The sequence below is a fragment of the Lycorma delicatula genome, chromosome 1 (genome assembly GCF_047948215.1).
Source record: "Lycorma delicatula isolate Av1 chromosome 1, ASM4794821v1, whole genome shotgun sequence".
Lineage (NCBI taxonomy): Eukaryota > Metazoa > Arthropoda > Insecta > Hemiptera > Fulgoridae > Lycorma > Lycorma delicatula.
The window spans coordinates 50967870-50992018 of NC_134455.1; the positions used below are offsets into that span (position 1 = coordinate 50967870).

At 30.3% G+C, this 24149-nt stretch overlaps 1 protein-coding gene across 1 annotated transcript in view; it reads right to left on the minus strand.

The window, feature by feature from the left end:
• LOC142317503 (solute carrier organic anion transporter family member 4A1-like) overlaps positions 1–24149 on the minus strand; it is a 56920-nt gene that overhangs the window by 19377 nt on the left and 13394 nt on the right. The window contains exons 2-9 of the mRNA XM_075354064.1: positions 23022–23335; positions 16079–16232; positions 11446–11503; positions 9173–9288; positions 6428–6813; positions 6033–6279; positions 4397–4648; positions 2564–2645 (exon numbers count right to left, since the gene is read on the minus strand). Coding sequence (XP_075210179.1) covers positions 2564–2645; positions 4397–4648; positions 6033–6279; positions 6428–6813; positions 9173–9288; positions 11446–11503; positions 16079–16232; positions 23022–23335 — 1609 coding nt within the window. The remainder of the gene's footprint in view (positions 1–2563; positions 2646–4396; positions 4649–6032; positions 6280–6427; positions 6814–9172; positions 9289–11445; positions 11504–16078; positions 16233–23021; positions 23336–24149) is intronic.

A 24149-nucleotide genomic window follows, 5' to 3' on the forward strand; every position in this document is an offset into this window, starting at 1 on the left:
ACTGCAATGGGATAATGTATAAGCACTATTACTCAATATTATAGTTTAATAGCTATATGAGCTAGAAACTTACATCTGCTAATATTGAGTCATGTCTATGTGCTAAAGTGCTAGACATACATGTGTGTGTTGTGTGTGCGTGTGATCTTCTTTTCAAAATCTATTGAATCTGAAAATATATTCTGAGGAAAAGTGCAGAAAAAAAAGTGGCTGACATAACAAGAGAGTACAAAGGATTTTTATGCAGAATTCTTCCTTTGTCCATCAGTACTGAAATTCATTCCTCCCAGGTAACAGCAAAAAGCACTGCTTGCATTTACTTTTAAACTAAACTACAGCACTACGTGACAATCAGTGCCAAAAACATATGTTACATTCATTATACATACAGTAATCTGTTCACCTATACACTATCACCTCAGTAATGAAAACACCATTTGTTTTCTTTATATGCCCTTCATAAATCCTCTAATGAAGGGGCTTTGTTGTAAATATTTTCTGACAACTCCTCTGTGTTTTAATACAACTTATAACCACTTTCATGCAAGCTTTCATCATTGTTAACAAGTAAAATTTAATCCACTCAATCCAAAGGCTTCCAAAATTTTATATACTATAAATTTTAAATTGGTAAATACTGATGCAGCTTGGTTGTCTAGTTTTTCATAGTTTGTGTGCAAGTGGTCATTAGTAAAATCACAATCTCACATTATTTGTAACAAGGCTGTCCCCATTTTTTAGTGTGATTAAAATTTTTCTGTATTAACTAAATTTTCATTCCTGTTTTTATTTCTTTATATTACTTTTTTCAAGTAAGCAATTTAAATTTGTTGCAATTGATCCCTAATATTTGTTTATTTTCTATACTTGCAAACATGTGTTTATTTTTTAAAGTGTGATTAGCACAATTCAATTTTTATTTATTACATTTATATTTTTGGAAATCTTCCTGAAAGAATTTTTTTTAAATGTTTGTAATTTTACACATAATCTTTTACACAAAAGAGAGCAAAGAGTAAACAATTTTGTGAGAGTACTAGACTTTAAGAGGAAGAAATAAAGGCAGAAGTGAAAAGACCAATTTTATGAATAATATATATATTGATTTTTCTAAAGTTAGTACTTATAAGACCCCATATTCCTCTGTACCAGTATATTGTAATTTTTTTTTATAATCCAAAACCAACTTGAACAACCCAAGTTCAGAATTGCAAAGTAAATGAAATGACACTTACCTTATTTTTTTTTCTTTATTCCAATAACACTTTCATGGGATCCCGCAGCATCAGTTGTATATAAATTATATAAAATTATATATCAAACATAAAAATTAAAATAAAAATATTATAATTATTAAATTATTATCATATACACAAAATATGGAATCAATTAAATATAACTACATATGTGTAAATATGACGTCAATTAAGAATTAAAAATTAAAATTAAATTATAAAATAATAGAAAATTTATACCATGTAACCTGGCCAGCTAATGTTACATTACTCAGTAATGTAACTCATAATGTAACATTGGCTGGCCAGGTTAGATGGTATAAATTTTCTAATTATTTTATTTTTAAATTTAATTTTAATTTTTAATTCTTAATTGACATCATATTTAGATGTAGTTATTTTGTTTAATTGACTTCATACTTTGCATATATGATAGTAATTTTAATCTTAATTTTTGTTCTATGTTTTTAATTTTAATTTTTAATTGTTATGTTTGATATGTAATTTTATATAATTTATATACTACTGATGATGCGGGATCCTGCAAAAATGCTATTGGAATAAAGAAAACAATAAATAAAACTAAGGTATAACTAAGGTAAAACTAAGGTAATTCATTTACTTTTTAATTCTGTACTTGGGTTGTTCAAGTTGGTTTTTTATTATACAAAAAAAGTAAAAAAATATATATAAGTATGTATTGTATTACTGGTGTACTTGCAATACCTCAGCTCAAAATGTCTTTGTACATCGATCTGGAAACATCTCATAACCCTCAGATTAATTTTTAACACTCTTTTTAAAATAACTGTAATACTTTGTATCAGAATTCTAAATTTGACACTTGAGTCCTGTTGAACATGAAATTGATGATATAAGGTCTGATCCAGATTATATTCCTAACCTTCCTTTCTAATATTGTCGAAGAGAATCATCCAAGTTGTATTTGGAACAAGCAATTATTCTTTACAGCATTTTTACAACATGTATTGTAAATTCTGCCAAGAAAAAGGATGTAAATTGTCTCAAGAAAATGTTTTTCAGAAATTTTTTATGAAAAAATCTTTCTGTATAAAATTAGAAAGATAAGTGCGATATCTGCTCGATATCTGCTGCCAGGAGAAGTGAATAATCTATCTGAGGAAGAATAGTGGGCCCAGCATGTTAGGAAAAAAAAGGGCATGTCAAGAAAGAGATGCAGACAAGTTATTAGCAGAAGAAGGTAAACTGACTGCTCTGTGTATGGATCTTCAGGCAGTAAAAGTCTCTTCTTCAGTACAGTCCAGTGCTACATTTTATAAAACAAAACTGAATTGTCACAATTTTACCTTATACAATCTGTACAACCTTCAGAACCCACCATGCAAAATGACTGGTTTTCTGAATGTGATAGTAATTTAAGTGCATCAACTTTTGCAACATGAATTCAAGATTATTTATAAGTACACTGCTCAGAAGAAAAGAACAAAATTGTAATTTTCAGTGACGAATGCACTTATCAAAATAGAAATGTGCACTTAACGTGATTGTGAATAAAATTACCATCCATCATACGTTTCTTGAACAGGGTCACAGTCAGATGGAGTGAAAAAGAAAAAGTTAAAAGATGAAAAGGTTAAAAAGTGAAAGAATTTTTTTGAGAAAAAGTTAAAAGGTGAGAGATTCACTTGCTAAGTCAATATTTATCAGTCAGTTGTAGAGCTCATAGGAAATCTTTTCCATATGAAGCTAGGTGTGTTAACTTTTTTAAAGACTTTTCAACAGAAAAGATTCACAGACACTCATCTCTTAGGCCAGGGAAAATTAAATGATCCTACAGTGACCTCAATTAGAGCAATAGAGTACAGTCCTCAAGGAAATATAAGAATCATATAAAATTTTGAGAATGATTGGATTAGTCTCTCTCAGTGTCCCTGACAAAATGTTGGAGATAACATTCAGTGGCCTCAACTTCATAAAAAGAGAAGAACCATTAGTTACCAAAAGTAGAACCATCTGCAACAGTTGAAGTCTGTAATATCAGCAGCCTACCACTATTTTTATGATAACTTGACCTATGGCAAATAAAATGGAATGATGTATTCATTAGCCAATGAAATGTAAAGTATGCTGTTTTCTTACTGGATTGTTAATATACATATTTTTATAAAATTTATGTTTTTTTTTTTAAAGAATAACCTTCTGTTCTGTTTTTATTTCAATGATATTCTCTTCTTTATTGTTAAGATCAGTAACTTTCAAAAGTAATTTATGGTTACTATTATTTTTAGTTTTGTGAAATTAAGACATGTAAACATGTACACAAAAAGTAAAAATTATCGCAATATAATTTTACAAGTAAATTTTTAGGGAGTGGTTTAATAAACTGGCATTTTAAGAATAATGGTGTAGCTTATGAGGACTTTCTTTTCCCATTGTATATAATTATATCTCATCATTATGACAAAAAGAAATTTATAAATACGCTAAAAGTAAGTATTTTTGTGTGATACTTAGCAAAAAGGCTTAATTAACTCATCAATAAATATAGAATTGTGTCAGTAACAAATATACACTGCCACAGTTGAAACTGATATAGTGTTATGACTTTAAATACCTCATAATGCCATCAATTGTTCATGCAAGCTATATTGTATGCCATACAGTTTTTCCAGTATTAGGTAAAATTAAAAAATTAACATGCCAGAAGGAAAATACAGATAATATATTATATAAAAATGCAAAACAGTTTTGAAGATATTACTCAAACTTATGAAGTTTTTAGTGCCTTGTACTAGAGGCATCTCTTCTGATAAAATATTATCACATATAACAATTGTATTAATGGATTTCCAATTTATGCCAGTTAGATATTTCAAAATCCATCTAACAATAGCCTGGTAAACTGTAAAAATAAAGAAAAAAGTAATTTCACATTTAATTTTTCCCATTAATCAGCTGAATTAAGAATTTAGTGCCAGACTTGTTGAGAAGTAAACATATACTCTAGCAATTTGCAGTCTGGCAATATAACCTTGTTTCTTTATGAGGTGTTAGGTTTGCTGCCACATTCCTTGATAAATACTTTAGTACAATATCAGTGCATATACAATCTCATCATTTTTTCTTCATTTATAATTAAAATAATATCAAATGAATTTTAATAATCACATTTTACTTACCCATAATAACAGCTACCACTTTTTCTGGTGCATTAAACTGAATTTCTAGAATTTTTGGCATAAAGATTGATGTAGAATGAAGAATTGCAGAATCAAAGGATCCTGCAAAAGTTAAGAACACAAATGTTGGGTTTTTAAGAACATTACACAATTGTTTTGATATATTTTCTTTGGAAATATAGTTTTCTTCTGAGACAGCTAGTGTACTGAAATGTGCTTCTGACATTTTGGATTGTCTTATTTTTGCTGTGTCTGAAACAAACATGACATACTTGCATGTGATATTTATTTATAATATTGGATTGTATAAAACAATAATTAAATCTATATTGAAATGTATTCTTTGTTATACAATATATAATTTGTTGTTTAAGAAGATGACTTACTATTTTAAAGTTTTTCAAACACTTATAAATGTTAGAAATTGTACTATAAAATATTTTTGGAGTTATACATTTTTCTTTTCCTCAGTCTGGCTGTCATTACTTGTGTGCTCTTAGTGTAATGGTTAGGTAATATATTTAGTATATGATCAAATTATTAAGTTTAATATGTCAAGTATGTGTGTGTTTGCCTTTTCAAACCCAGCATATTTGTAAATTTCATTAATAGACATGTTTAAATTGTAGCTTTAATGCTTTACATATTATGTAAGTATGTTATGTTTTACATCTTTGTGTGTGTATTTTACATCTTTTCATATGTTTGTATGAGGCTGTTATATTACTTCCATCTGTATGTGAATGTACATCCAAAGGCTGTCCATGTAATATTTAAAGCAGTCAATGCACTTAAAAATTATTTCTTGACTTTTGTTAATAAGTATCAGTGTAATTTTATTATATGGTTTGGTGTGTCTTGATAATTACATTTCCTAAAAAAAAAGTTCAATTAAGGTAAAGGCACCAGTAGCTGACCGTTTAAGAGAGCTGCTAGACAGTTGTAGTGTGTGTGCACCTTAAATTATCTTAAACCAACGAAATGAATGTTTAAAACAACTAAATGAATGTTTAAAACAACCAAGTACTACTTCTAAATTAAGGAATAAGTACTATTTAAAAAAAAAAAAATAAACCTGTAAGATAAATAAACTAACAATTAGTCCACTCGCTAATGAACTAGTAGTTGACCATTAATAAAAATGAAAAAATTAGTAGTTGACCTTGTGTTGTACCAGTAAGTTGACCAGATGGAAGAAGGACAACAAAATAGATAAATTTATTTTAAAGGTAAAAATAAACCAACCAATACAACCCAAAATAGTTTAATATTATAAATAACCATTAAGTTATTTCAATAAGTTAATTCACCAAAAAATACATAAAATAAAACAATATAAGATTAACTTAATTTATTTGGTTCTCAGTCCCAAAGAAAATCTAACTCTCGAACGGAATAGATATTATGGGTCTAGCTTGTTTTTCGTGGCTTGTTAATCTGGCCTAGTATGGATGTCCAAGGATAATCCAGCAGATCAGGTCTTTCTGGCCATTCCACAACCGCCCTCATTTCTGCATTGAAGTGACAGAGGTTCCATCTTTATCTAACTTTTCAATTTTCCCTGGAAAGAATGAACCCTCGTACTTGAAAGCAACATATTCCCCGACATATTTCATCACAGGTTTCCAGTTGTGACCTTCATCAGAACCCTCGTTCTTCGTAAATTCAGATACAACGCTCTCCTCAGAGGAAATTGCAACATCTGAGTCAGAACTTTCTGACGAAAACTGAACCTTTCTTTTTGCCTGTTTCAATTTCCGCTGCCGATCTTTCTCTTCTTTTAGTTTTTCATTCTCTTCCTTTTTTCGTTTTCTCTCTATAGCTCTTTTTATCTTCAGCTGTTCTTGTTCTTCTTTCTTTTTCATTTTTTTAATAAAATACTCCTGACACAGTTTACCAGACACAATGGTAGGCATTCTTTCTTTATAGAGTTTTTTGGTTGTATTGTTTTTTGATTGCTGATGCCGGGTAATAAAAGTGTCTCTTAAAAGGGGATGGTATCCCATGAGAAGGTCCAGCTACAACATTTACAGCGCTCCCAGGTACACCATCTGACATTTCCTCTTCATTCCTAACAGTCGAAATTGGAACTACACTGGGTGGTATAACAGAGAGAACTGCTGTTTGAGGCACTGATTCTTCTATGGATGGATCTAGCAGTGCTGGTTGTTGCGACTGCGTTGGTTCAGCTTGAATCTCTGGTGGAGGAATGTTGAGATTTGAAAAGTCTTGAAAATCTCCTAAGTCAGTTGCAGGAAAATCGGCATCCATTTGCAGAGTCAGCTCATGCAAAGCGCGTGCACCCCCACAAGGCTCAGAACCAGAAGCGAGTTGATCAAGCTTTGTTTTAGTGCTCTTCCACAATGCAAAAAGGGAAGTGTCATGTTGATCTCCTGACAATGTGTCTAATTCTAATGCTACACGAAAAGCTTGCAACTTTTCTTTGCCAATATTTTCATTAAGAAAACGAAGGCCGAAGGCAGAAGCTTAAATCTGTCATCTGCTGCTGCACTGGCCAATTGTCGATCTGTTCTTCTAATTGCTGCCCAGGTATCTTAACTGCCTGTGGATCCCAAGAATAAAGGCCACATTTACGAAATCCATTTGATAGAATCGATTCCGTGACATTTTGTTGAATGACTTCTCGCAGCAGCTTTGCGAAGTCGCTTTTCTTTAGGAGAGGAGACTCTTCTTTCGTAATATTTACAATTCTCCACAGGTGAACTTTTTTTCCATCCCTCTTTTAGGGTTCTAAACACAGAAACATCCATCGGTTGTAGGATGTGGGTGCCACCCACATCCAAATGCCATTTGGATACAACGCCACGAAAATGATTCCTTTACAGTCACAAAATTGGCTAATTTGTAGGCTCAAATCTGAAACCTGACTGTCAACGAAGAGAATCACAGGTAGGCTAACTTGCATTTCCATTAGCCACAGATAAAATATAACCGCAATGAACTCGTAAAAAGCCTCACACATCAACCATCCGGAGTCTGTTTTCCCTAGACCCCATTCCCGAGGGAAATTGTCAGCGATTTCTTGTGGTACATGTTTATATTTAAACAACATGGTGGTTGGAGTTAAATACACCACTAGCATTGCCGGTCATTAAAACAGTGACACATTCTTTTTCGTCAGCATTGACCTGCTGGTATACGGTCTTGTCCCCTTTTCTTGCAAGGACTTTCTGCCCCTTCAGGTTTAAGAAAAATGCCATCTCATCGCAGTTAATAAGCGAGAAGGGTCATCTAATATGTGGTCGTAACTGTTTTCTGTCAAGTATGCATGGACCTCTGTAAACCAGTGCAGTATATTTGCACCTGTGACTGCTGATCTAGACAGAGTCAAGTTTTGACAGATTCTTTTAGATATATGACTGTTTTTTCTTAGAAAGGCCTTCACCCAAGTTTTACCGGGTCTCCAATCTTTAAACGAGTGTGGACGTCCCATTTCCTTTATCACCCTTTGCACACTGATGGTAGGTAAGCTCATCCACTGTTACCGGGAAACCAGATTTTACCATCTTTTCGACCCACTTGCATATTTCCGCCTCCTCTTCTTTGCTGAGAATGGAAGCAGGCTCCATATTCCTCTGAGCTGGACTCTTCCCTTTGACTTTATATTTTAAAGTTGTCCTTGGGACTCCAAACTTTTTCGCTGCTGTCCTTATTGGTGTTAGGTGAAGCCGAACGTCTTAAATCGCAGCTTTCATGGCTTCTGAATAGCTCAGGAATGAGCCCTTGGCTCCAGGCATCTTGTTTACTATTTCACAGCAGACCTTTAAAAATAAGTAGCATAAACATTGCATTTTATTTAACCCTTAGCATGTTTTATAACAGATTGAACTATACTAACTTATACAAAACAAACAAGGTTTCAGGCCAAAATCTTATAAAATTAAAATGTTGTTTTTTTATTGTAAACTTTACAGAATTACTGGTTTTACCTAAGCATATTTTAGATAAAATGGCAAAATCATTAGCACTTTAAGGACAAATTAAAAATTTCTAGCCCTCACAGAGTTTAACCCACTCCACCTAATAATTAAATGTAAAAAAATTATGTGTCAAAAGTTGACCATAGCTTGTATCAGTAATTGACCATGCAGTCAACTACTGAAACGAGACGCTCTATGAACAAAATAGTCAGACACAAGCTCTTCCCTACACCTAGGAACCAAGAAAATGTGTATAAATAAGTAAATTATGAAAGAGTAATTATTAAGAGTTCTGAAATAAAATTATTTCAGAAGGCCTTTATTACACCTTTCGTATAGATATATGATGATTTTCTTCTGGTATCTTTTTAACAATTTTTTTGTGGGATCGTAAATCTAAATCCTGAATAATTTTCCTTTATAAAAAATGTCTTTAGTCTACTTCAATAAAAATAAAATAATAAAGTATTTGCCATTTGTACTAAACAAAATGACATTTTTTTAAATTAAAAAAGTTGAAAGATAAACTTATAAATAAACTTATTTATTTTTTTAATTCATGATTGTAATCTTTTTAAAGATTACTGCATTTGGAACAATATTTTTTATGTTTTTTTAATATATTCATTATCAAATGATCTTAATTACAACAGTCAAGATTTTTGATTCTCCAGATAATAGTCATCTGAACTTTTAAAAATTAATTACTGGTATTCAGCTTTATTGAAATCGTCTGTAATATGATATCCTACGTATACTATAACTTATAATGCAAATTAAATATGATGATGATGATTTTAAATGAAATAATTTAATATGATTGTTAAAAACTTACCTGGAAGTTCTGCAGGAAATCCAAGATTTGGAATAGCAGCTAAAAGAAGCATAAAACCACTTATAAAGAAACCAAGCCACCACACGCCACCATAACTTTCATTATTGTCTGTTGAACTAATAAAGATGTTATTAGATTTTGTTGTTGAATGTGGTATTAATTCTTATAAAAACATTAGCCGACAATAGAGAAGAAAAGTTAGTTAGGTAATTATTATTTTACAAGAAGAATTTCCCGAATCATTCTGCTTCATTTTTGACAGGAGCAGATAAAGCTTACAGTAAATTGTTAACAATATTTTTAAATTGAATTAAAAATCTATAGCACTTGATTTTTTCTACTTCTTTATTTTTTTTTATATATAAAACTACCAAAATAAAGTATTATATTACTTTTATAAGATAAGCTTACTTATGGCACAACTTGAAGACTTTTACTTCTAGACAGCTTTTTTTGCAATGCCTTTTTTACATTTTGTCAAGAAGTGGTGAATGAGAACATTAGAAAACCATTAATGAGAGTATTAGAACATTAGAAAATTGTCTTAATCATTCAGTTAAGACAGAGGTGGGGAAATGATTAACCTGATTGTAGTACACAATCAATTTATCATTCTGATATATTATTAAAATCATTTTTCATAATTTAAAATATAGATGCCATAGTAATATCTAGGTTTTTTTTTGACTAATTGCTGGTTTTTTAATTGTCATATGTATTAATAAAGCTCTCAAATGAAACTGGTGTGTTGAATTATGACTCCTGTAGCATACATAAACAGATGTATTTTTTTTTGTATAATAACAGTTACACAATTTGCTTGCCAAACTGGCTTTACTACAAGATGACATCATCTGACCAGTGTAATATACAGTATAAATTAATAAGGGAGGTCTTAACAGCTATGATCATTAGTTATGTACAGCATCTAATGAAGCTGAATCCAATGTTGATGACTTTGGTCTACAGTAACCAGTTTATTAAATAAGGCTATAACTATTATTATTCTGTACATGGCACTTCAGTTTCCAGGCAGCTATACACACTGACACCAATTATTGTAAAACCAACCGATCGTAAGTAGTTTACTTTACTGCCTTCTCCAGGATTTAACACACACATTAGTGAAAAAAGAAATTTTCAAGATTACTGGCATATACAACATTGAATTTATTCTTTATTTAATCTGTTACTAGTTTGTATAGCAATTATATATATCATTTTTTATATTTAAAAATATAAAACCTATGAAAGCTTTAGCAACAAATGAGCTGAAAAAGGTTTCTTGACACAATACAATTCTAAAATGATTGACAAACCTCAAAAATTCATAATTATAATAATAAAACCATATTAAAATAAAAAAAGTGAGTCAATGCAAACAATAAGATATGGTTCATGATAAAATAAATGTAGATTATTTAATAATTATAAATAAAAATCACATTTATTGACAATGCAGTTTAAGAAACAGGATTAAGTATATCTCATTTAATCGTTAAAAAAGAACTGCATATAGGCAACTGAAACATCTTATTCAGTCAAAGGCAATCCACAGGAAGAATGTTACATAAACTTTCTTTCTCTTTCCTTATTAAAATAAAAATAAAACTTAATCCCTTTTGTGGATGCTTTGAATCCCTTTTTTACCAGCTTTCTTTCTTCTAGGTGGCGTAAGCATTTTGACAAATTGTGTTGAAGGTCTTGTCAAGATCAAAAAAGGATACCAATCCCATGATTTTGTGTTGCTAAACAGACTTAGATAGAATCTTCCGACCCACTAGGTTGGTCTAATGGTAAACATGTCTTCCCAAATCAGCTGATTTGGAAGTCAAGAGTTCCAGCATTCAAGTCCTAGTAAAGGCAGTTAATTTTATACAGATTTGAATTCTAGATTATGGATACTGGTGTTCTTTGGTGGTTGGGTTTCAATGAACCACACATCTCAGGAATGGTCGAACTTAGACTGTACAAGACTACACTTCATTTACACTCATACATATCCTCATTCATCCCTTGAAGTAATACATAAATGGTAATTCACGGAGGCTAAACAGGAAAAAGAAACAAATAGAATCTTCCATTTGGGTCAGACGATCTGTAATGCTGTAGTTTTTTTCTAAAGCCACTCTACAAAGCTGATATTAGATTCACATACTCAAGACAGCAAACTAAATGCAAATTTATGGATCTTGCATTTTTTTGGCAATATCATTTGCTTCCCATCATTTTTTGAGATGTGTGTTTCAACATATTTAAATATAGGTATTTACTTGGGCTGTGGAGCAACCCAAAGTGAATTTTCTTTACCAGATGATTTGCATATTTCCTCTGAAATTTTGAAAGAACTGTTATATAAAGGTTTTTTAAACTAATCTCTGACACAGATACATATTGAGAATGCTTCTCCTCTGAAATGTAATTTTCTTAAATTGCACAAATCCCATTGGGTATCGGCAGATTGGCACACTGCAATAAGAATGTGTGAACCCAAAGGTTCTCAGGTATCCGAAATCCCAGTGACTCTAATAGGCAGCCATCAATCATTGAGTGTGATTTACATCAGTGGGTGGATTACAATGCTTTTGTTGTTGCTCATCTTCAAATGAACTTCACTACAAAATTGGTTGAATAATTACAGACCTAATTCACGAGTCATAAATGAATTAACCAATGGCTATACTATGATAGGAAAAACTAAGATAATAATAACTGGCAGTTCAGTTATTACTTTCTTTTTGCAAAAATATTCATCCACAGTAGTAATTGAATCTAAAGACTTTAGTCATTTTGATTAGCCAATTTAGATGTTACAATTTTCTACATTCCATATATAATTCCATAGTGGATTTACCTTAAAATAGGAAAATGTAGCAACAACAAGAAAATATAATTTCTAGGCATTTTTTTTTAATTTGAAATACCATAAATACAGAGATTATAAATAGAAAAATGATTTTAAAAAAAATTGCAACCCTGATTTAGCTGAAGTAGTAAAATAAAATAAAAGTAGTAAATTAAAATTATTTAATAATTTTGAATGTACTATAGTATTTTTATAATAAGTATGTTACTTAAATGCAGAACAATAACAGTTGTTAATTTTGTTAACTTTATCTACTATCAGATAATTCATTTTCTTTACTTATATTGTGGAATACTATTATCTTTAGCTGCAGATATTAAGAAATTATAGACTATTTAGACTTGTTTTTTACAATTTTCCTTAAAAAAAATATTTTACACATTAATCCTATGGATTAAAATAAAAAATAAACTTGAAATGCAGAGTATATACACAATTTCAAGCACTTTTTTTCCTGCCTGTTATATTTCAATTTTAATCAGATGAACTAATTTTGACTATGAAATTGCAAAAATATGTTAGGAAAAATTATCATAAAAAATGTTAAAACGCATTGAATCAAAAATATTTCAGGAATTTTTTTCTATTTACTACACTCTATATGTTGGGATTTTTAGATTTTATCTAAAATATTTCGGGAAATACTCAACTTGTACCTGCCGCTTTCTTGCAAGTAGTTTTTCAATCTTTTTTATTAAAATGTTTCAACAATAAAGTTGAATGTTTTAAAAAAATGTTAACTGAACACTTTTCCCTCAATGCTTTAATTTAAATCTTTGATTTATTTAAACATTTTTAATTTTAGGAACTTTATATACATAATAAATTTTGTATTGAGAATTGAATATAGAAACGATGTGTTTAGATACATTGAATACAACAGCCTTCAATACCCCTATACGGAATCAAAATAAATAGTTTAAATTAACAGCATGTCAGTCTCCTAATATCTTGTTTTGGCATATACAAATTCATCAACAAAGAGTGTAGTAAGTAATTTTAGTTATTTTGTCGGCAAGACAGAAAAGAAAAAAAAGAATTTTGTATCTTATGTAGGAGAAATTAGTGTCAAATTCATTGCATTTGATCTCCGTGCTGTTTTCTGAAACCATACAGAAATTATTTCAGGAAGAACACGATAGATTTACATTAATTTTTACTCAGTTTCTTCTTAATCTAAATAAAAAATGTAAAACACAAAGAAGGTGACTTGCATACATTCTTCCAGTCATTATAGTCAATTCTTTTCCTAATTCAGATTCATAGATAACATAATTAATACAAATTACAATTATCAGACACTGAATCAACATATGAATGTGGCTTTATCGATGACTATAGTTAATAGCTATTGATGAGAATAGTTAATAACTATTAATCAATTAGGGTCTAAAAAAAAATTTGTATCATTAAATACTCTTACCTACCGTAAAAAGTTTGAACTCTTTCCAAAAAAATATTCATTATCTACATGCAAAAAAAATCCTCCAGTAACAAATCCAAATGCAGAGCCAATGATTGCCATAATGTAGAAAATTCCTAAAAACATTTATTTTTATAATTTTATGTTGTTATAGTTTATAAAAAAAGGTTATATATCAAGCAAAAAAAATCTGATGTGAACACCTCATGACTTTCTTGTACGCCTATTAAATTCCATATACACATTTTTTTAAAATGAAAAGTACATAAAATTTTATTTCATTAACATCTTATTATTGCATTATTATTTATCGTAAACAATTTTTTTGTTTTTAAATCAGAGATTAATAATTATTAATAAATCAATATGATTAAATAAAAAAAAGTTAAAAAAAGGAGATGAAGTCTGATTGGAACCAATGTGCCCTTGTAAGATCCAAATATTTCATTAATTAAAATTTTATTTGGCTGTAACTGTGGAACCAATGGAAATAAGTACCACTTATGATAGATATATATGGTTGAAAAGCTCTCACTGAGGCACAATACTACTGCAGTTAAGAAAAACTTCAAAATCCAAATGTTTTTGGATTTTGGGCTTTTTAAATACTTTTGGTAAAGTTGATTGCAATCAAAAGAGGAAACAAAACTAGATGTTACAACAGTCCAAAATCCAAACATCCTACGGCTAATCGTTTTTGAATTTTGCGAGGTACATACATACGTACGTACAGATGTTACACCGAAATTAATTAAATGGATTCAGGGATGTTCAAAATGGATATGTCCGTTGAAATCTGAAAACCGAAGTTTTTCGTGATCATAATACTCCCTTTACTTCGTACACGGAAGTAAAAATAAATAAATAAGTTGTACTAAATAAATGACAATACTTGTCTAAGTAAATAACGATGATTTTCAGACTAATTTAAAAAGTAGAAAATTAAAATTTTTTATCCAAAGTTTTACATTATTTTTTCCCCCCAAACTTGCATTTATTTTATTAAAAATTTGTTATTGAAGAAAAATGCTTAATCTCTCATTTTTGGCTTATTATGATTATTATTTTGTGATTGCTAATTAGATAGTGTGAATTCTAATTACACAGATAGTATTATCTATAAAACATATTTAATTTAAATTCAGTAATGCATTTTCATTCCAAGATTATCCCATGATACTAACAATTATGACATAAAATAGCTTTGATGTATGGTGAAAATTAAGCAGCGCAAATAAGAATTTCTCATCAGTTATCAACAACTATAAGAGTACATTTAAAAAACGAATTAAACCCTGATGGTACATTAATAGCTAAAAAAAACAAAATCATTAAAATCAAATTATTAAAAAAGTCAGTGTATAAACAGAGTTTATCACGAAGTTCTCGCGGGACATTCATAACCTATTCTACTCGTGAAAATAATGCAAAAAATCCCCATAAACATATGTCCTAAAATGCTTTGTTACGAGTTGGGGAAGAGAAAAATTTCACTCGGATTTCAGCTACGCTGGTGAAATAAGGTCGTACTGAAATTTTTGGGACTTAATTAGTGATTAATTAGGGGCAGAATTAATGATTTCTCTTATGGTTTTGACCTGAAATATCGGATAAAACAGATTCCAGAATCGTACCTGAAGTAGTTTTTGAGAAATCTATGAGTGAAAACCTGTAAATTGAGGTAAAAAAATCCTGTATTTTACGTTTGACGTACAATAACTTTGTGAAACAGCTAACAAACTCGTAAAAATTTTAAAGAAAAAAAATTGGATAAAAATTTTATCCAATCTACGATAATAAAATAATGAAAAATATTTTTCAATTGTTCATGAAGTTTGACGATGGAATTTTTTATTTAAAAAAATTTCCATTTGAGCTACAGGTAAAAAAGGTAAAATAAAATCATGAGGAACTTCATTAAAAAATAAAAATAAATTTTGTAATAACTAATCAGTTATCAATCCATTTAGGGAAGAAAAGTAAACACACAAATATACTTTTATATCTATGCATGGGTCAAATTGAATTTTTAGAATTGGTGAATAAACATGAAAAATCCTAGTTCTAAAGGGATAAATTTAAAAAAAAGACAATTAAGAAATTTAGCTTTTTTAAATAATAGAAAAATTAATTTTTAAACTACTGTACAAAAAATTTTCGGTACAATTAAACCGAAAATTATTTGTACAATTAACTGACGTTCGGTTAAATTGAAACTTAACCGGATTATTTTCATAATTCGGTTTAATGAATTATCAATTGTAATTTTCAGTTTAACTAAAATGTCAAATGGAAGAGAAAACTTTCCTTGTGCTTTAATTTTATGTAAAGCAAAATCAAAAAGTTTTAAATTAAGATCATGTAAATCAAAGCTATTTTTTTATGACACTTATTCTGAATAAGACAAATTTTTACAGTTTTTGCACAATTTTTTTTACTTTTTTCTTCAGTTTACATTATAAAATAAAATATGATTGAAGTGGTTTGGAGGAAAATATTAAATCTTTGTTAATTTTCACTGTTTGTTAATTTCACTGTCATTTATTGCTGAATTTGTTATCAAACAATTTAGATATGGTTTTAATTTACTAATTAATATAAATTAATTATAAAATACCAAGGAATGCAGCAGATTTGGCTGTCGAAACTCCTTCTTCAATGTAAGTGACAGCCAGGGTGTACAACATACAACCTCCTGCTCCATTTAACAAATTTCCAGTCAAAAATATCCAAAATACTGGAGATATTCTTTGCGTTTCATTTTCACACACCTGTTTAAATTCATTGTCATAATTTTAATTTATCACGATTAAATTAATTAAAGTAATTCTAATCATAAAATATATACGAAATTTTTTTCCCAAAGATAAGAGATTCCAGTCAAATGACTTCAAAATCTAAAACTTTCATGTGTTCTAAGATCAACTTTTAAGGCGAGATGGCATTCTTCTTTTTTTCATTCTCAACGTGAAACAGAAATAGCCTTCTTACACACCTTCCATTTAACATTTTAATAATTAATAAAATAACGAAATTAAGCTCTAATGAGAAAACTGAAGTTTATTATCCTGTAGGACTAGGCTTTGTATGATAAAACAGCAGAATATCCTTTTGAATTGTTAAAAAATAAAACTCTCTGGCTTAAAGTTTTTATTATTATTGTAGTCGAGTTCTAATGAGGAAATCTTTGATAGCTAAACCAGATATGAAAATTCATCACTCAGAAAATGATCACACAATATAATCATAAGAAATAAATGAAATATAATCAAAAAATAAATTATCCCAATGCGGAGATGTATAAGACTCTCCGCAAAATCGTAAAAAACATAGATTAAATAAAAACTATTACATGAACGAAAGAGTAAAAAACCAAAAATTTAATCAATAAATTTCTAATTTGTATTTACGAATATATATTTTATCGGATCAATACGAATTATTCTCAAATAGATCAAGTTTTATGGTTTAAGATTAATAAATCATTCTTATAATTATGTTTTTTTGTAAAAATTAACAGAATTCTTTCAAAAAGTTTTAAAAGATTTCATGAAATCCAATACGTAAGTATATTCAATAGAAATTAAAAGCATACAGGAAGACTGCCGCAGTTCTCGAAATAAAAGCAGTTTTAGCTCCGGTTTTGCTTGATCTCCTTTATTATTTCAAGAGCTAGAAAAATTGATGGTGTGCAATAAATTATAACACATTTCATAAAACTGAGGCTAAAGTAAACTATTGTCGATGTCGGACTCGACCGGTAACCAATAAATACAGAGTGTCCCATATAAAACGCAACCCAACCTTATATTGGTAGGTATTGAAATAATAAAAAGGCATGTGTAAATGTAAATGTAATTCTTATTATTACCATCCATTACCAAACATTTAGAGTAAATGTTGGAAGTGGCCGCCATCTTCTTGAATACAAGCTTCAATTCTTTTTACAGCGTTTCTTGCAACTTTTTTCAAAGTTTGTGGCTGGATATTTAATACAGCTTATTCAATATTGACTTTCAATTGTTCAAGTGTTCGTGGTTTGTTGCTGTAGGCTTTTTCTTTGAGGTAACCCCATAGAAAAAAATCCGCCGCAGTCAAATCTGGAGATCTTGGTGGCCACAAGCCTCGAACGATAACACGATTACCAAAGAATTCCTCGACGAGATCAAAAGTTGAACCTGCGTAGTGCGATGTCGCACAGTCATGTTGTAGCCAGCAGTGTCTGTCTTCCTCTTCCAAGAGTGCGATGAACTGAAATAAAATATCCTGATATCGTTCTGCATTAATCGCGAACTCGAACAAAATAGGACCTATTATCTTCTTCCGCGATATCGCGCACCACACGTCCAACTTCTGTGGGTGTAATTGTTTTTCGTGATAAACGTGGGGATTTTCAGCACTCCAAATTCTACTGTTTTGGCTGTTTACGTAGCCATCCAAATGAAACCGTGCTTCATCTGTGAAAAAACGAATCCATAACATTAATTCCCTCACGCTGAAATCGACGGAACCATTGAAATATTGTAGCCGTTTTCTTTGTCGGGCTCAAGAAGTCGATGAACCGTTTGAATGCGATAAGGTCGTAATTGTAATTGTTTGGTCGCCCGATGAACAGATGATTTAGACAAATTAATTTCAGCAGACAAACGTCTGATCGATTTATTTGGCGAGGCGAGTAATCGGTCTTTGATTTCAGCGACTGTATCTGTATTCACCACTGACGCAGATCTTTTGTGTTCCTTGTTATTAACAGAACCAGTCTCTCTAAATTTTGCGACTAACCTTAATACTGATGTTTTGTTAGGAGCTGTTTTATCTGGGTACTTATGGCGAAACAAATCTTGCACTGCAACCACTGATTTCGTACTGAAGTACGACTCAACAATGAAAACACGTTCATCTAGCGAAAACACCATCTTGTCTTTAGCAATACACTGAACGTTATGATTGCATTGTTGTTACTATCGGTAGTGTTCTACTACGTCGTCACGATGTTCAAATGTTGGACGAGTCCATTTCAGTAACGAGTAGGGGAGTAAGCTTGACTTTTGAAATTTCATGGATGAGTGATTGATGGGTTGCGTTTTATATGGGACACTCTGTATCATCAAACTCATTTCCTGTTAAAATGGGAAACTAAACTACGGTCCGATTAAATTTAAATGCAGTCGAGTCTTTCAGGATAAATATTTCAATAATAAACTATAATATTGAAAGTAAAAAATTTACCCGATTTAAGATTTAACATTTTTTCGAACATTTCTTTTGAAATATTTTTAAATAAATTCAATAAGACAATTTTTAATATCGCGAGTCCGAAAACCTTACTTCAAATGCTGATTCAAGCTCGTAAATCTATATCCAGATTGTTGAAGAATTTTCAATAATTTTTATCTTTTTACGAAGTACATTTATAGGATCGAGAAAACTCTTCTTCTTCGTAGATCCTTCCAAACAAAGTTTGTCGATAAGAAAATGTTCCAAGACGCTACACGATTTGGTTTTACAAGGTGAATGATCGCACTTTGCCCGTCTTATGAAACTACAGAAACACATTTCACACCGCGAACAAATCCTGCGTTAAAAATTATCATAAGTACCATACGCTCTCGTATACGGCTATGTACCAAAAATTATTATTTATATTTAAATGGTAATACACAGTAACGGACTAGAGGCACCACGGGCACTCCCTGTCAATTTAATGTAGACAGACACTAAGCGTGTTTTAGTCGGATGGAGTGGACATATCCCTCAGAATAACATTACATTTCTTTCCTTTAACCCAACTTTTACCACTGTCACATAAACAGAACACATCAATTTTGTATGTTAATAATAAATAATAATTAGTTACCACCATTATTTATTTCACAATAATTAATTTAAATACTATGCTGTAACAACTACAATATAAGCTTTTTATATTTCGAAATAGAACCATTCCTATAATGAAGTTAAAGTAAAATTTTGGCTACAATGCATATATTTTATTACAGTTTCTATGTGTTACATATTTTTATTGGTTATTCTTTTTTAAAACCGATGAGGATGGGTTATGCAGATAAGAAGGTTTAAATACATATTGTTCCCCTATAGCAAAATTTGAAAAAAATTACTTGTCACATAAATATGAAAGTGGTAAATGTACATATCTTAGGTTGGGAATACTGATACAGCTATATTAACAATTCTCTGCTGGAAGTAGTTGTGTTGAATCATCATCTTGGTATTGTATTCTGCTACTGTGCTTTTTGGGTTGTCATTGTGTTACTGTAGTACTGAAAACATCAAAATGTCTACCGAATTCCTTACATTGGAGGAAGTAGTTACAATAATAGAAGAGAATGAAAACCGGAGATCATCAGCTCCGCTGATATTGTTTGCCACCAGAAAATGTCGATTTCATTACCGATCTTGAAGATATAAATGATAAAAACACTGAGAAAGCTATGGTCAAAGAAGTATCAAGTAAATAAGTGTTAGAAACGGACAATGATCAAAATTACAATGATAGTGTAACAGTAAATGAAAAAAAAGGCGGGGGGCCGTAAATTATTTCCTACAAAAGGGAAATTAAATTATACAGAACCGATATGAAAAAAAATCACATCCAAAGTATGAATTTATTTTGAAGAAAACAAGATGAAATAGAAATTCAGTTTTAAAACGAAAATTAAGTTTTAAAACTGCTCTCCAGTAGATATATTTGAATGCCTCTTGAATAATGAACCATTGAAGTGACTGATAAACAAACGATATGCTTATGCTTGAATGGTAAAAACATTCTCAAAATTTTATTTTCTCCGTGGACGAACGAAAAATATTTGTTTGTAATCTTAATAATTTCTGGTTATAATATTCTACCTCAAGTAGTACATTACTGGAGTATAAGTGATGCATGACTTTGGCGTTTCTATTATACGAATAATATGTCAAGGAATCGCTCTACTTTAATAAAATCCCATGAATTGTCATTTTTAATGACAATTCCGCTATAAATGAGGATATACAGTGGGATAAAGGATTTGAGGTCAACCATTAATACAAGCTGTTAACAACTTTTTCTCCCAGTTTGGTGGTTTTGATGAGAAATTATCTGTTGAGATGATTATTAAATATATCGGGCGCAATCGTTTGAAGCAGTTTATTCGTAGCTAACTTGTGCGGTTCGGTTACAAATTTTGGGCGTTGTGTGGTGCGAGTGGCTACTGCTACAGCTTTGCTTTGTATTGTGGAAAAGAATTGGCTTCGAATGATCGAATTGCTCTTGCCACACGAGTTGTTGAATCGCTTCTTATTGTAGTAGAAGATGCATTGAGCTATGAAACATTTTTTGATAATTACTTTTCTAGTTTTTAATTATTAAAATAAATGATTGAAGTTGGTTTTCAAGCGACGGGTATAATTGGGGAAAATCTTTACAGTTTAAATCTTTTAAAACAGTCCACTGGTATATAGCAAAGATTTTAAGAAGAAAAAAGAGGCTCTTTTGATTTTCTTTCTGAGCAAAAAAATTATATACTTGTGGTACAATGGCACGACAATAGTGTTGTTACCGTTGCAACCGACTGTGATTCTGTTGAGCCATTATTATCAGTAAATAGATACTGCAAAGAATAAATAAAAAAAGGTGTCAGTGACTATGCTAAAATTCATAAAGAGCTACAATCAGCCAATGGGAAGTGTTGATCTACACGATTGGCTATCATTAAAACATTTTATCAATATAGATATTCTATTATAATATCCATATCCTAATAATATATAAAGGTAAAAAATTGTATTGACTTATAGTAATAAGAATTTTAGATATGAACATTATAAGTGCTTGGAGTATTCATAATGAATAAGCAATGTGTTCGTTTTCCTAAATTCAACAGTTACTGTAATGCGTTATAGTAACTTATTTGAAATCATCCAACTCCAAGCAATCAGTAGGTTGTTCAGTAATTGTTACACGTGCTTAGATGTATAGCCCTTTTGACGAATCAAGATTCGATAAAAAATACCACTTGCTGTTCAAGAGATAAACAAAGTAGATGCCAAATAAAAATCTGCAAATCAAAACCACTGACATACTGCAAAAAATGTAACGTGTTCGTTTGGACCATACCATTTTAAATAAGTTAAATAAAAACACTGTTTTATAAATTTAAAGATGTTATTTGAACAAAATTAGTATGCATTTTTAAAATTTGTTCATTATATTTACTTCTTGTACGCGATTCTTTATTTATATTTTATAATTTCAGTTTTTTTTTAAAATACTAATAAAAGTTTTATTGCTTCATTCTTAAAAATATGTATTTAAAAAATTACTCAGGTATTATATGTAATAAAATAAATATCATTGAAAAGTATTTTACAGTATTTACCACAGTTTTATTTTGAGGACAATGCAATTTTTTGCAAAATGACAACACTATTACTTATCACTCCTATCTATATGATGGGGATTTTTTGGGGTCTTAAGATTAAAAATATTGGATTATGATGAATAATTCCACTAATTTAGGACTATGGTAAGACATAAATTTTTACTTTTCAGATGAAAAAATAAATTTGCTTAAACCACAAAAAACAGTTGACACAAAAATATTTAAAGAGAAACAATTCATTAAAAATAATTAAAATTAAAACAACAAACAATAATACTAACAGTAAACAATAAACAACAGAGAGGTTAATTGGTAGATATTCGGACCCCCGAGAGGAATGTGTAAGCGGCCGTTCACCTCAAGCGCGCTGGTTGCATGCCGGAGGACCACCGAGGGCGCCCATGCCTGCCGGACTCACACAAGTCCGTGAAAAAAAAAAATTAATAATATTTTTGTTATTATACCAATATTATTATTTCTCCATTAATATTTTTTTGTGATCTTCAGGATGAAAGATTGAGACGCTGTCACTCTGCCACGGAAGTTGGCAAATTTGTTTTTTTTTTTTTTATTACTGGAAATAATTACACATGGATAACAACACACGACTGCTGTAATACAATATATTAAAAGGGTAGTATTATAATACTTATAATAGTAACTCTGCCTGCCTCGACAGGCTGTAACGTAATACACTAGCAAACATTTTGCGAAATTTAATTTTTAATTAATCCTTCTTCCAGTAATAATATTAGAGATTTACAACATTTTCGGGTCATTCGGTTATTCTCTTATTTATTTGCATATTTGCTTAGCTAATAAAATATATTTTATACCACGAGTTTTTCCAACACGTAAATAGTTAAGAATAAGGATTTTTTTGATTACTTCTTTTTTCTCCTGAACCTAAAACGTGAGCTTTGCTTCTTCTGGTTTCTAGATCACTCTTTATAGGTAAAAACGTTTAAATTTTGAATATTTACAATTTTTATTTGTTTTTCAGGAGGGAGGTTTTAATAAAGGGAGGATATATTAATTAAATAAAGCACTAATTTCATAGTCTGCACATCTTATCATATCTAGTATAACGTAATTTTGAATGTTTGAAAATGTAGAGAATACCTATAATAATCAATAATGTTGTACATAACAAGAAATCAGTAGATAATATTTACTTACATCACTCAATTTTTCAGGAGAAGTAAAATTACACATCGGTGGTGTTTTGTATGTCGATCGAGAAGTTCTTGAATCAACAATAATTTCAGGTATAATAAAAGTTAAAGAACCTAAGCCCATAAGTATCATTCCACTTCCATACCACTTCGGTTTGCTTGCGTTTGATTGACTTCCGAAAAAGGTAACTGGTATCAAAAATATTATAGAAGCTATGTTGTAACTGCCACAAAGAAATCCCGTTTCTTTGGATTTTAAGTTGAATTTGTATTCAAGTACAGGTAAATTGATATGCATAAGTCCATTAACAGAAAATCCTTAAAAAACAAACAAAGAGTTTTTCATTTCAATTTGTACTTCCTGCTTAGTTTTACTAATTTTTCAACAGAAAGTTAACTAACATGAAATTATTTACCTTATTTTATTGGGTGTTCGTCAAAGTGAAACGGGGTTAAATTTTTAGTAGTAGTGTGGGGCGGGTCTGGTGCCAATTTAATGTCGTTGTGTATTGTACTTATGTTGAATATAGCGTATGAAGTATTTTACGGTAGGTGGTAAATTGCAACGAATAAATGGAGCGGTTACGGTGACTATTTAAATTCTAAGAATTGAATATATTGCAATAGAGCGAGAAGTTGTATTTTATTATGAGTGGGTGGTAAATCGTAATGCATACACTGTAAATACCAGCATATCCGTGTAATGGTAATACCGTATTAATGTTCAACAACAACCCGTATATATAATAGGTTTGCGTGCTCAATTATTGATTAAGAGATATATAAATATAACATTTAAATTCATAATGTTCTTCAAAATATTATAGTAGGAATCGATATGGTCCACCCTGCAATGAAAAATAAATATTATACAACTTAATTCTCCGTGAAATCTCTTATTATTCGGCCGTTTAAAACCAAAACTTTTAAGATGTGTGGGCGAGTAAAAATCACAACGTGAAATAGTATATAGCGTTTCGCGTTGTTGTGAAAAGATCATTAAACTTTCAGATGATGACTAAGAAGTGATAACCAATACCCCCACATTTCACAGCAGCAACTGTGAACTACTTCAAGCTATAAACTGAAAGGATGACTATAAAGAACAAATACGATTCCGTCGTTGAATCTA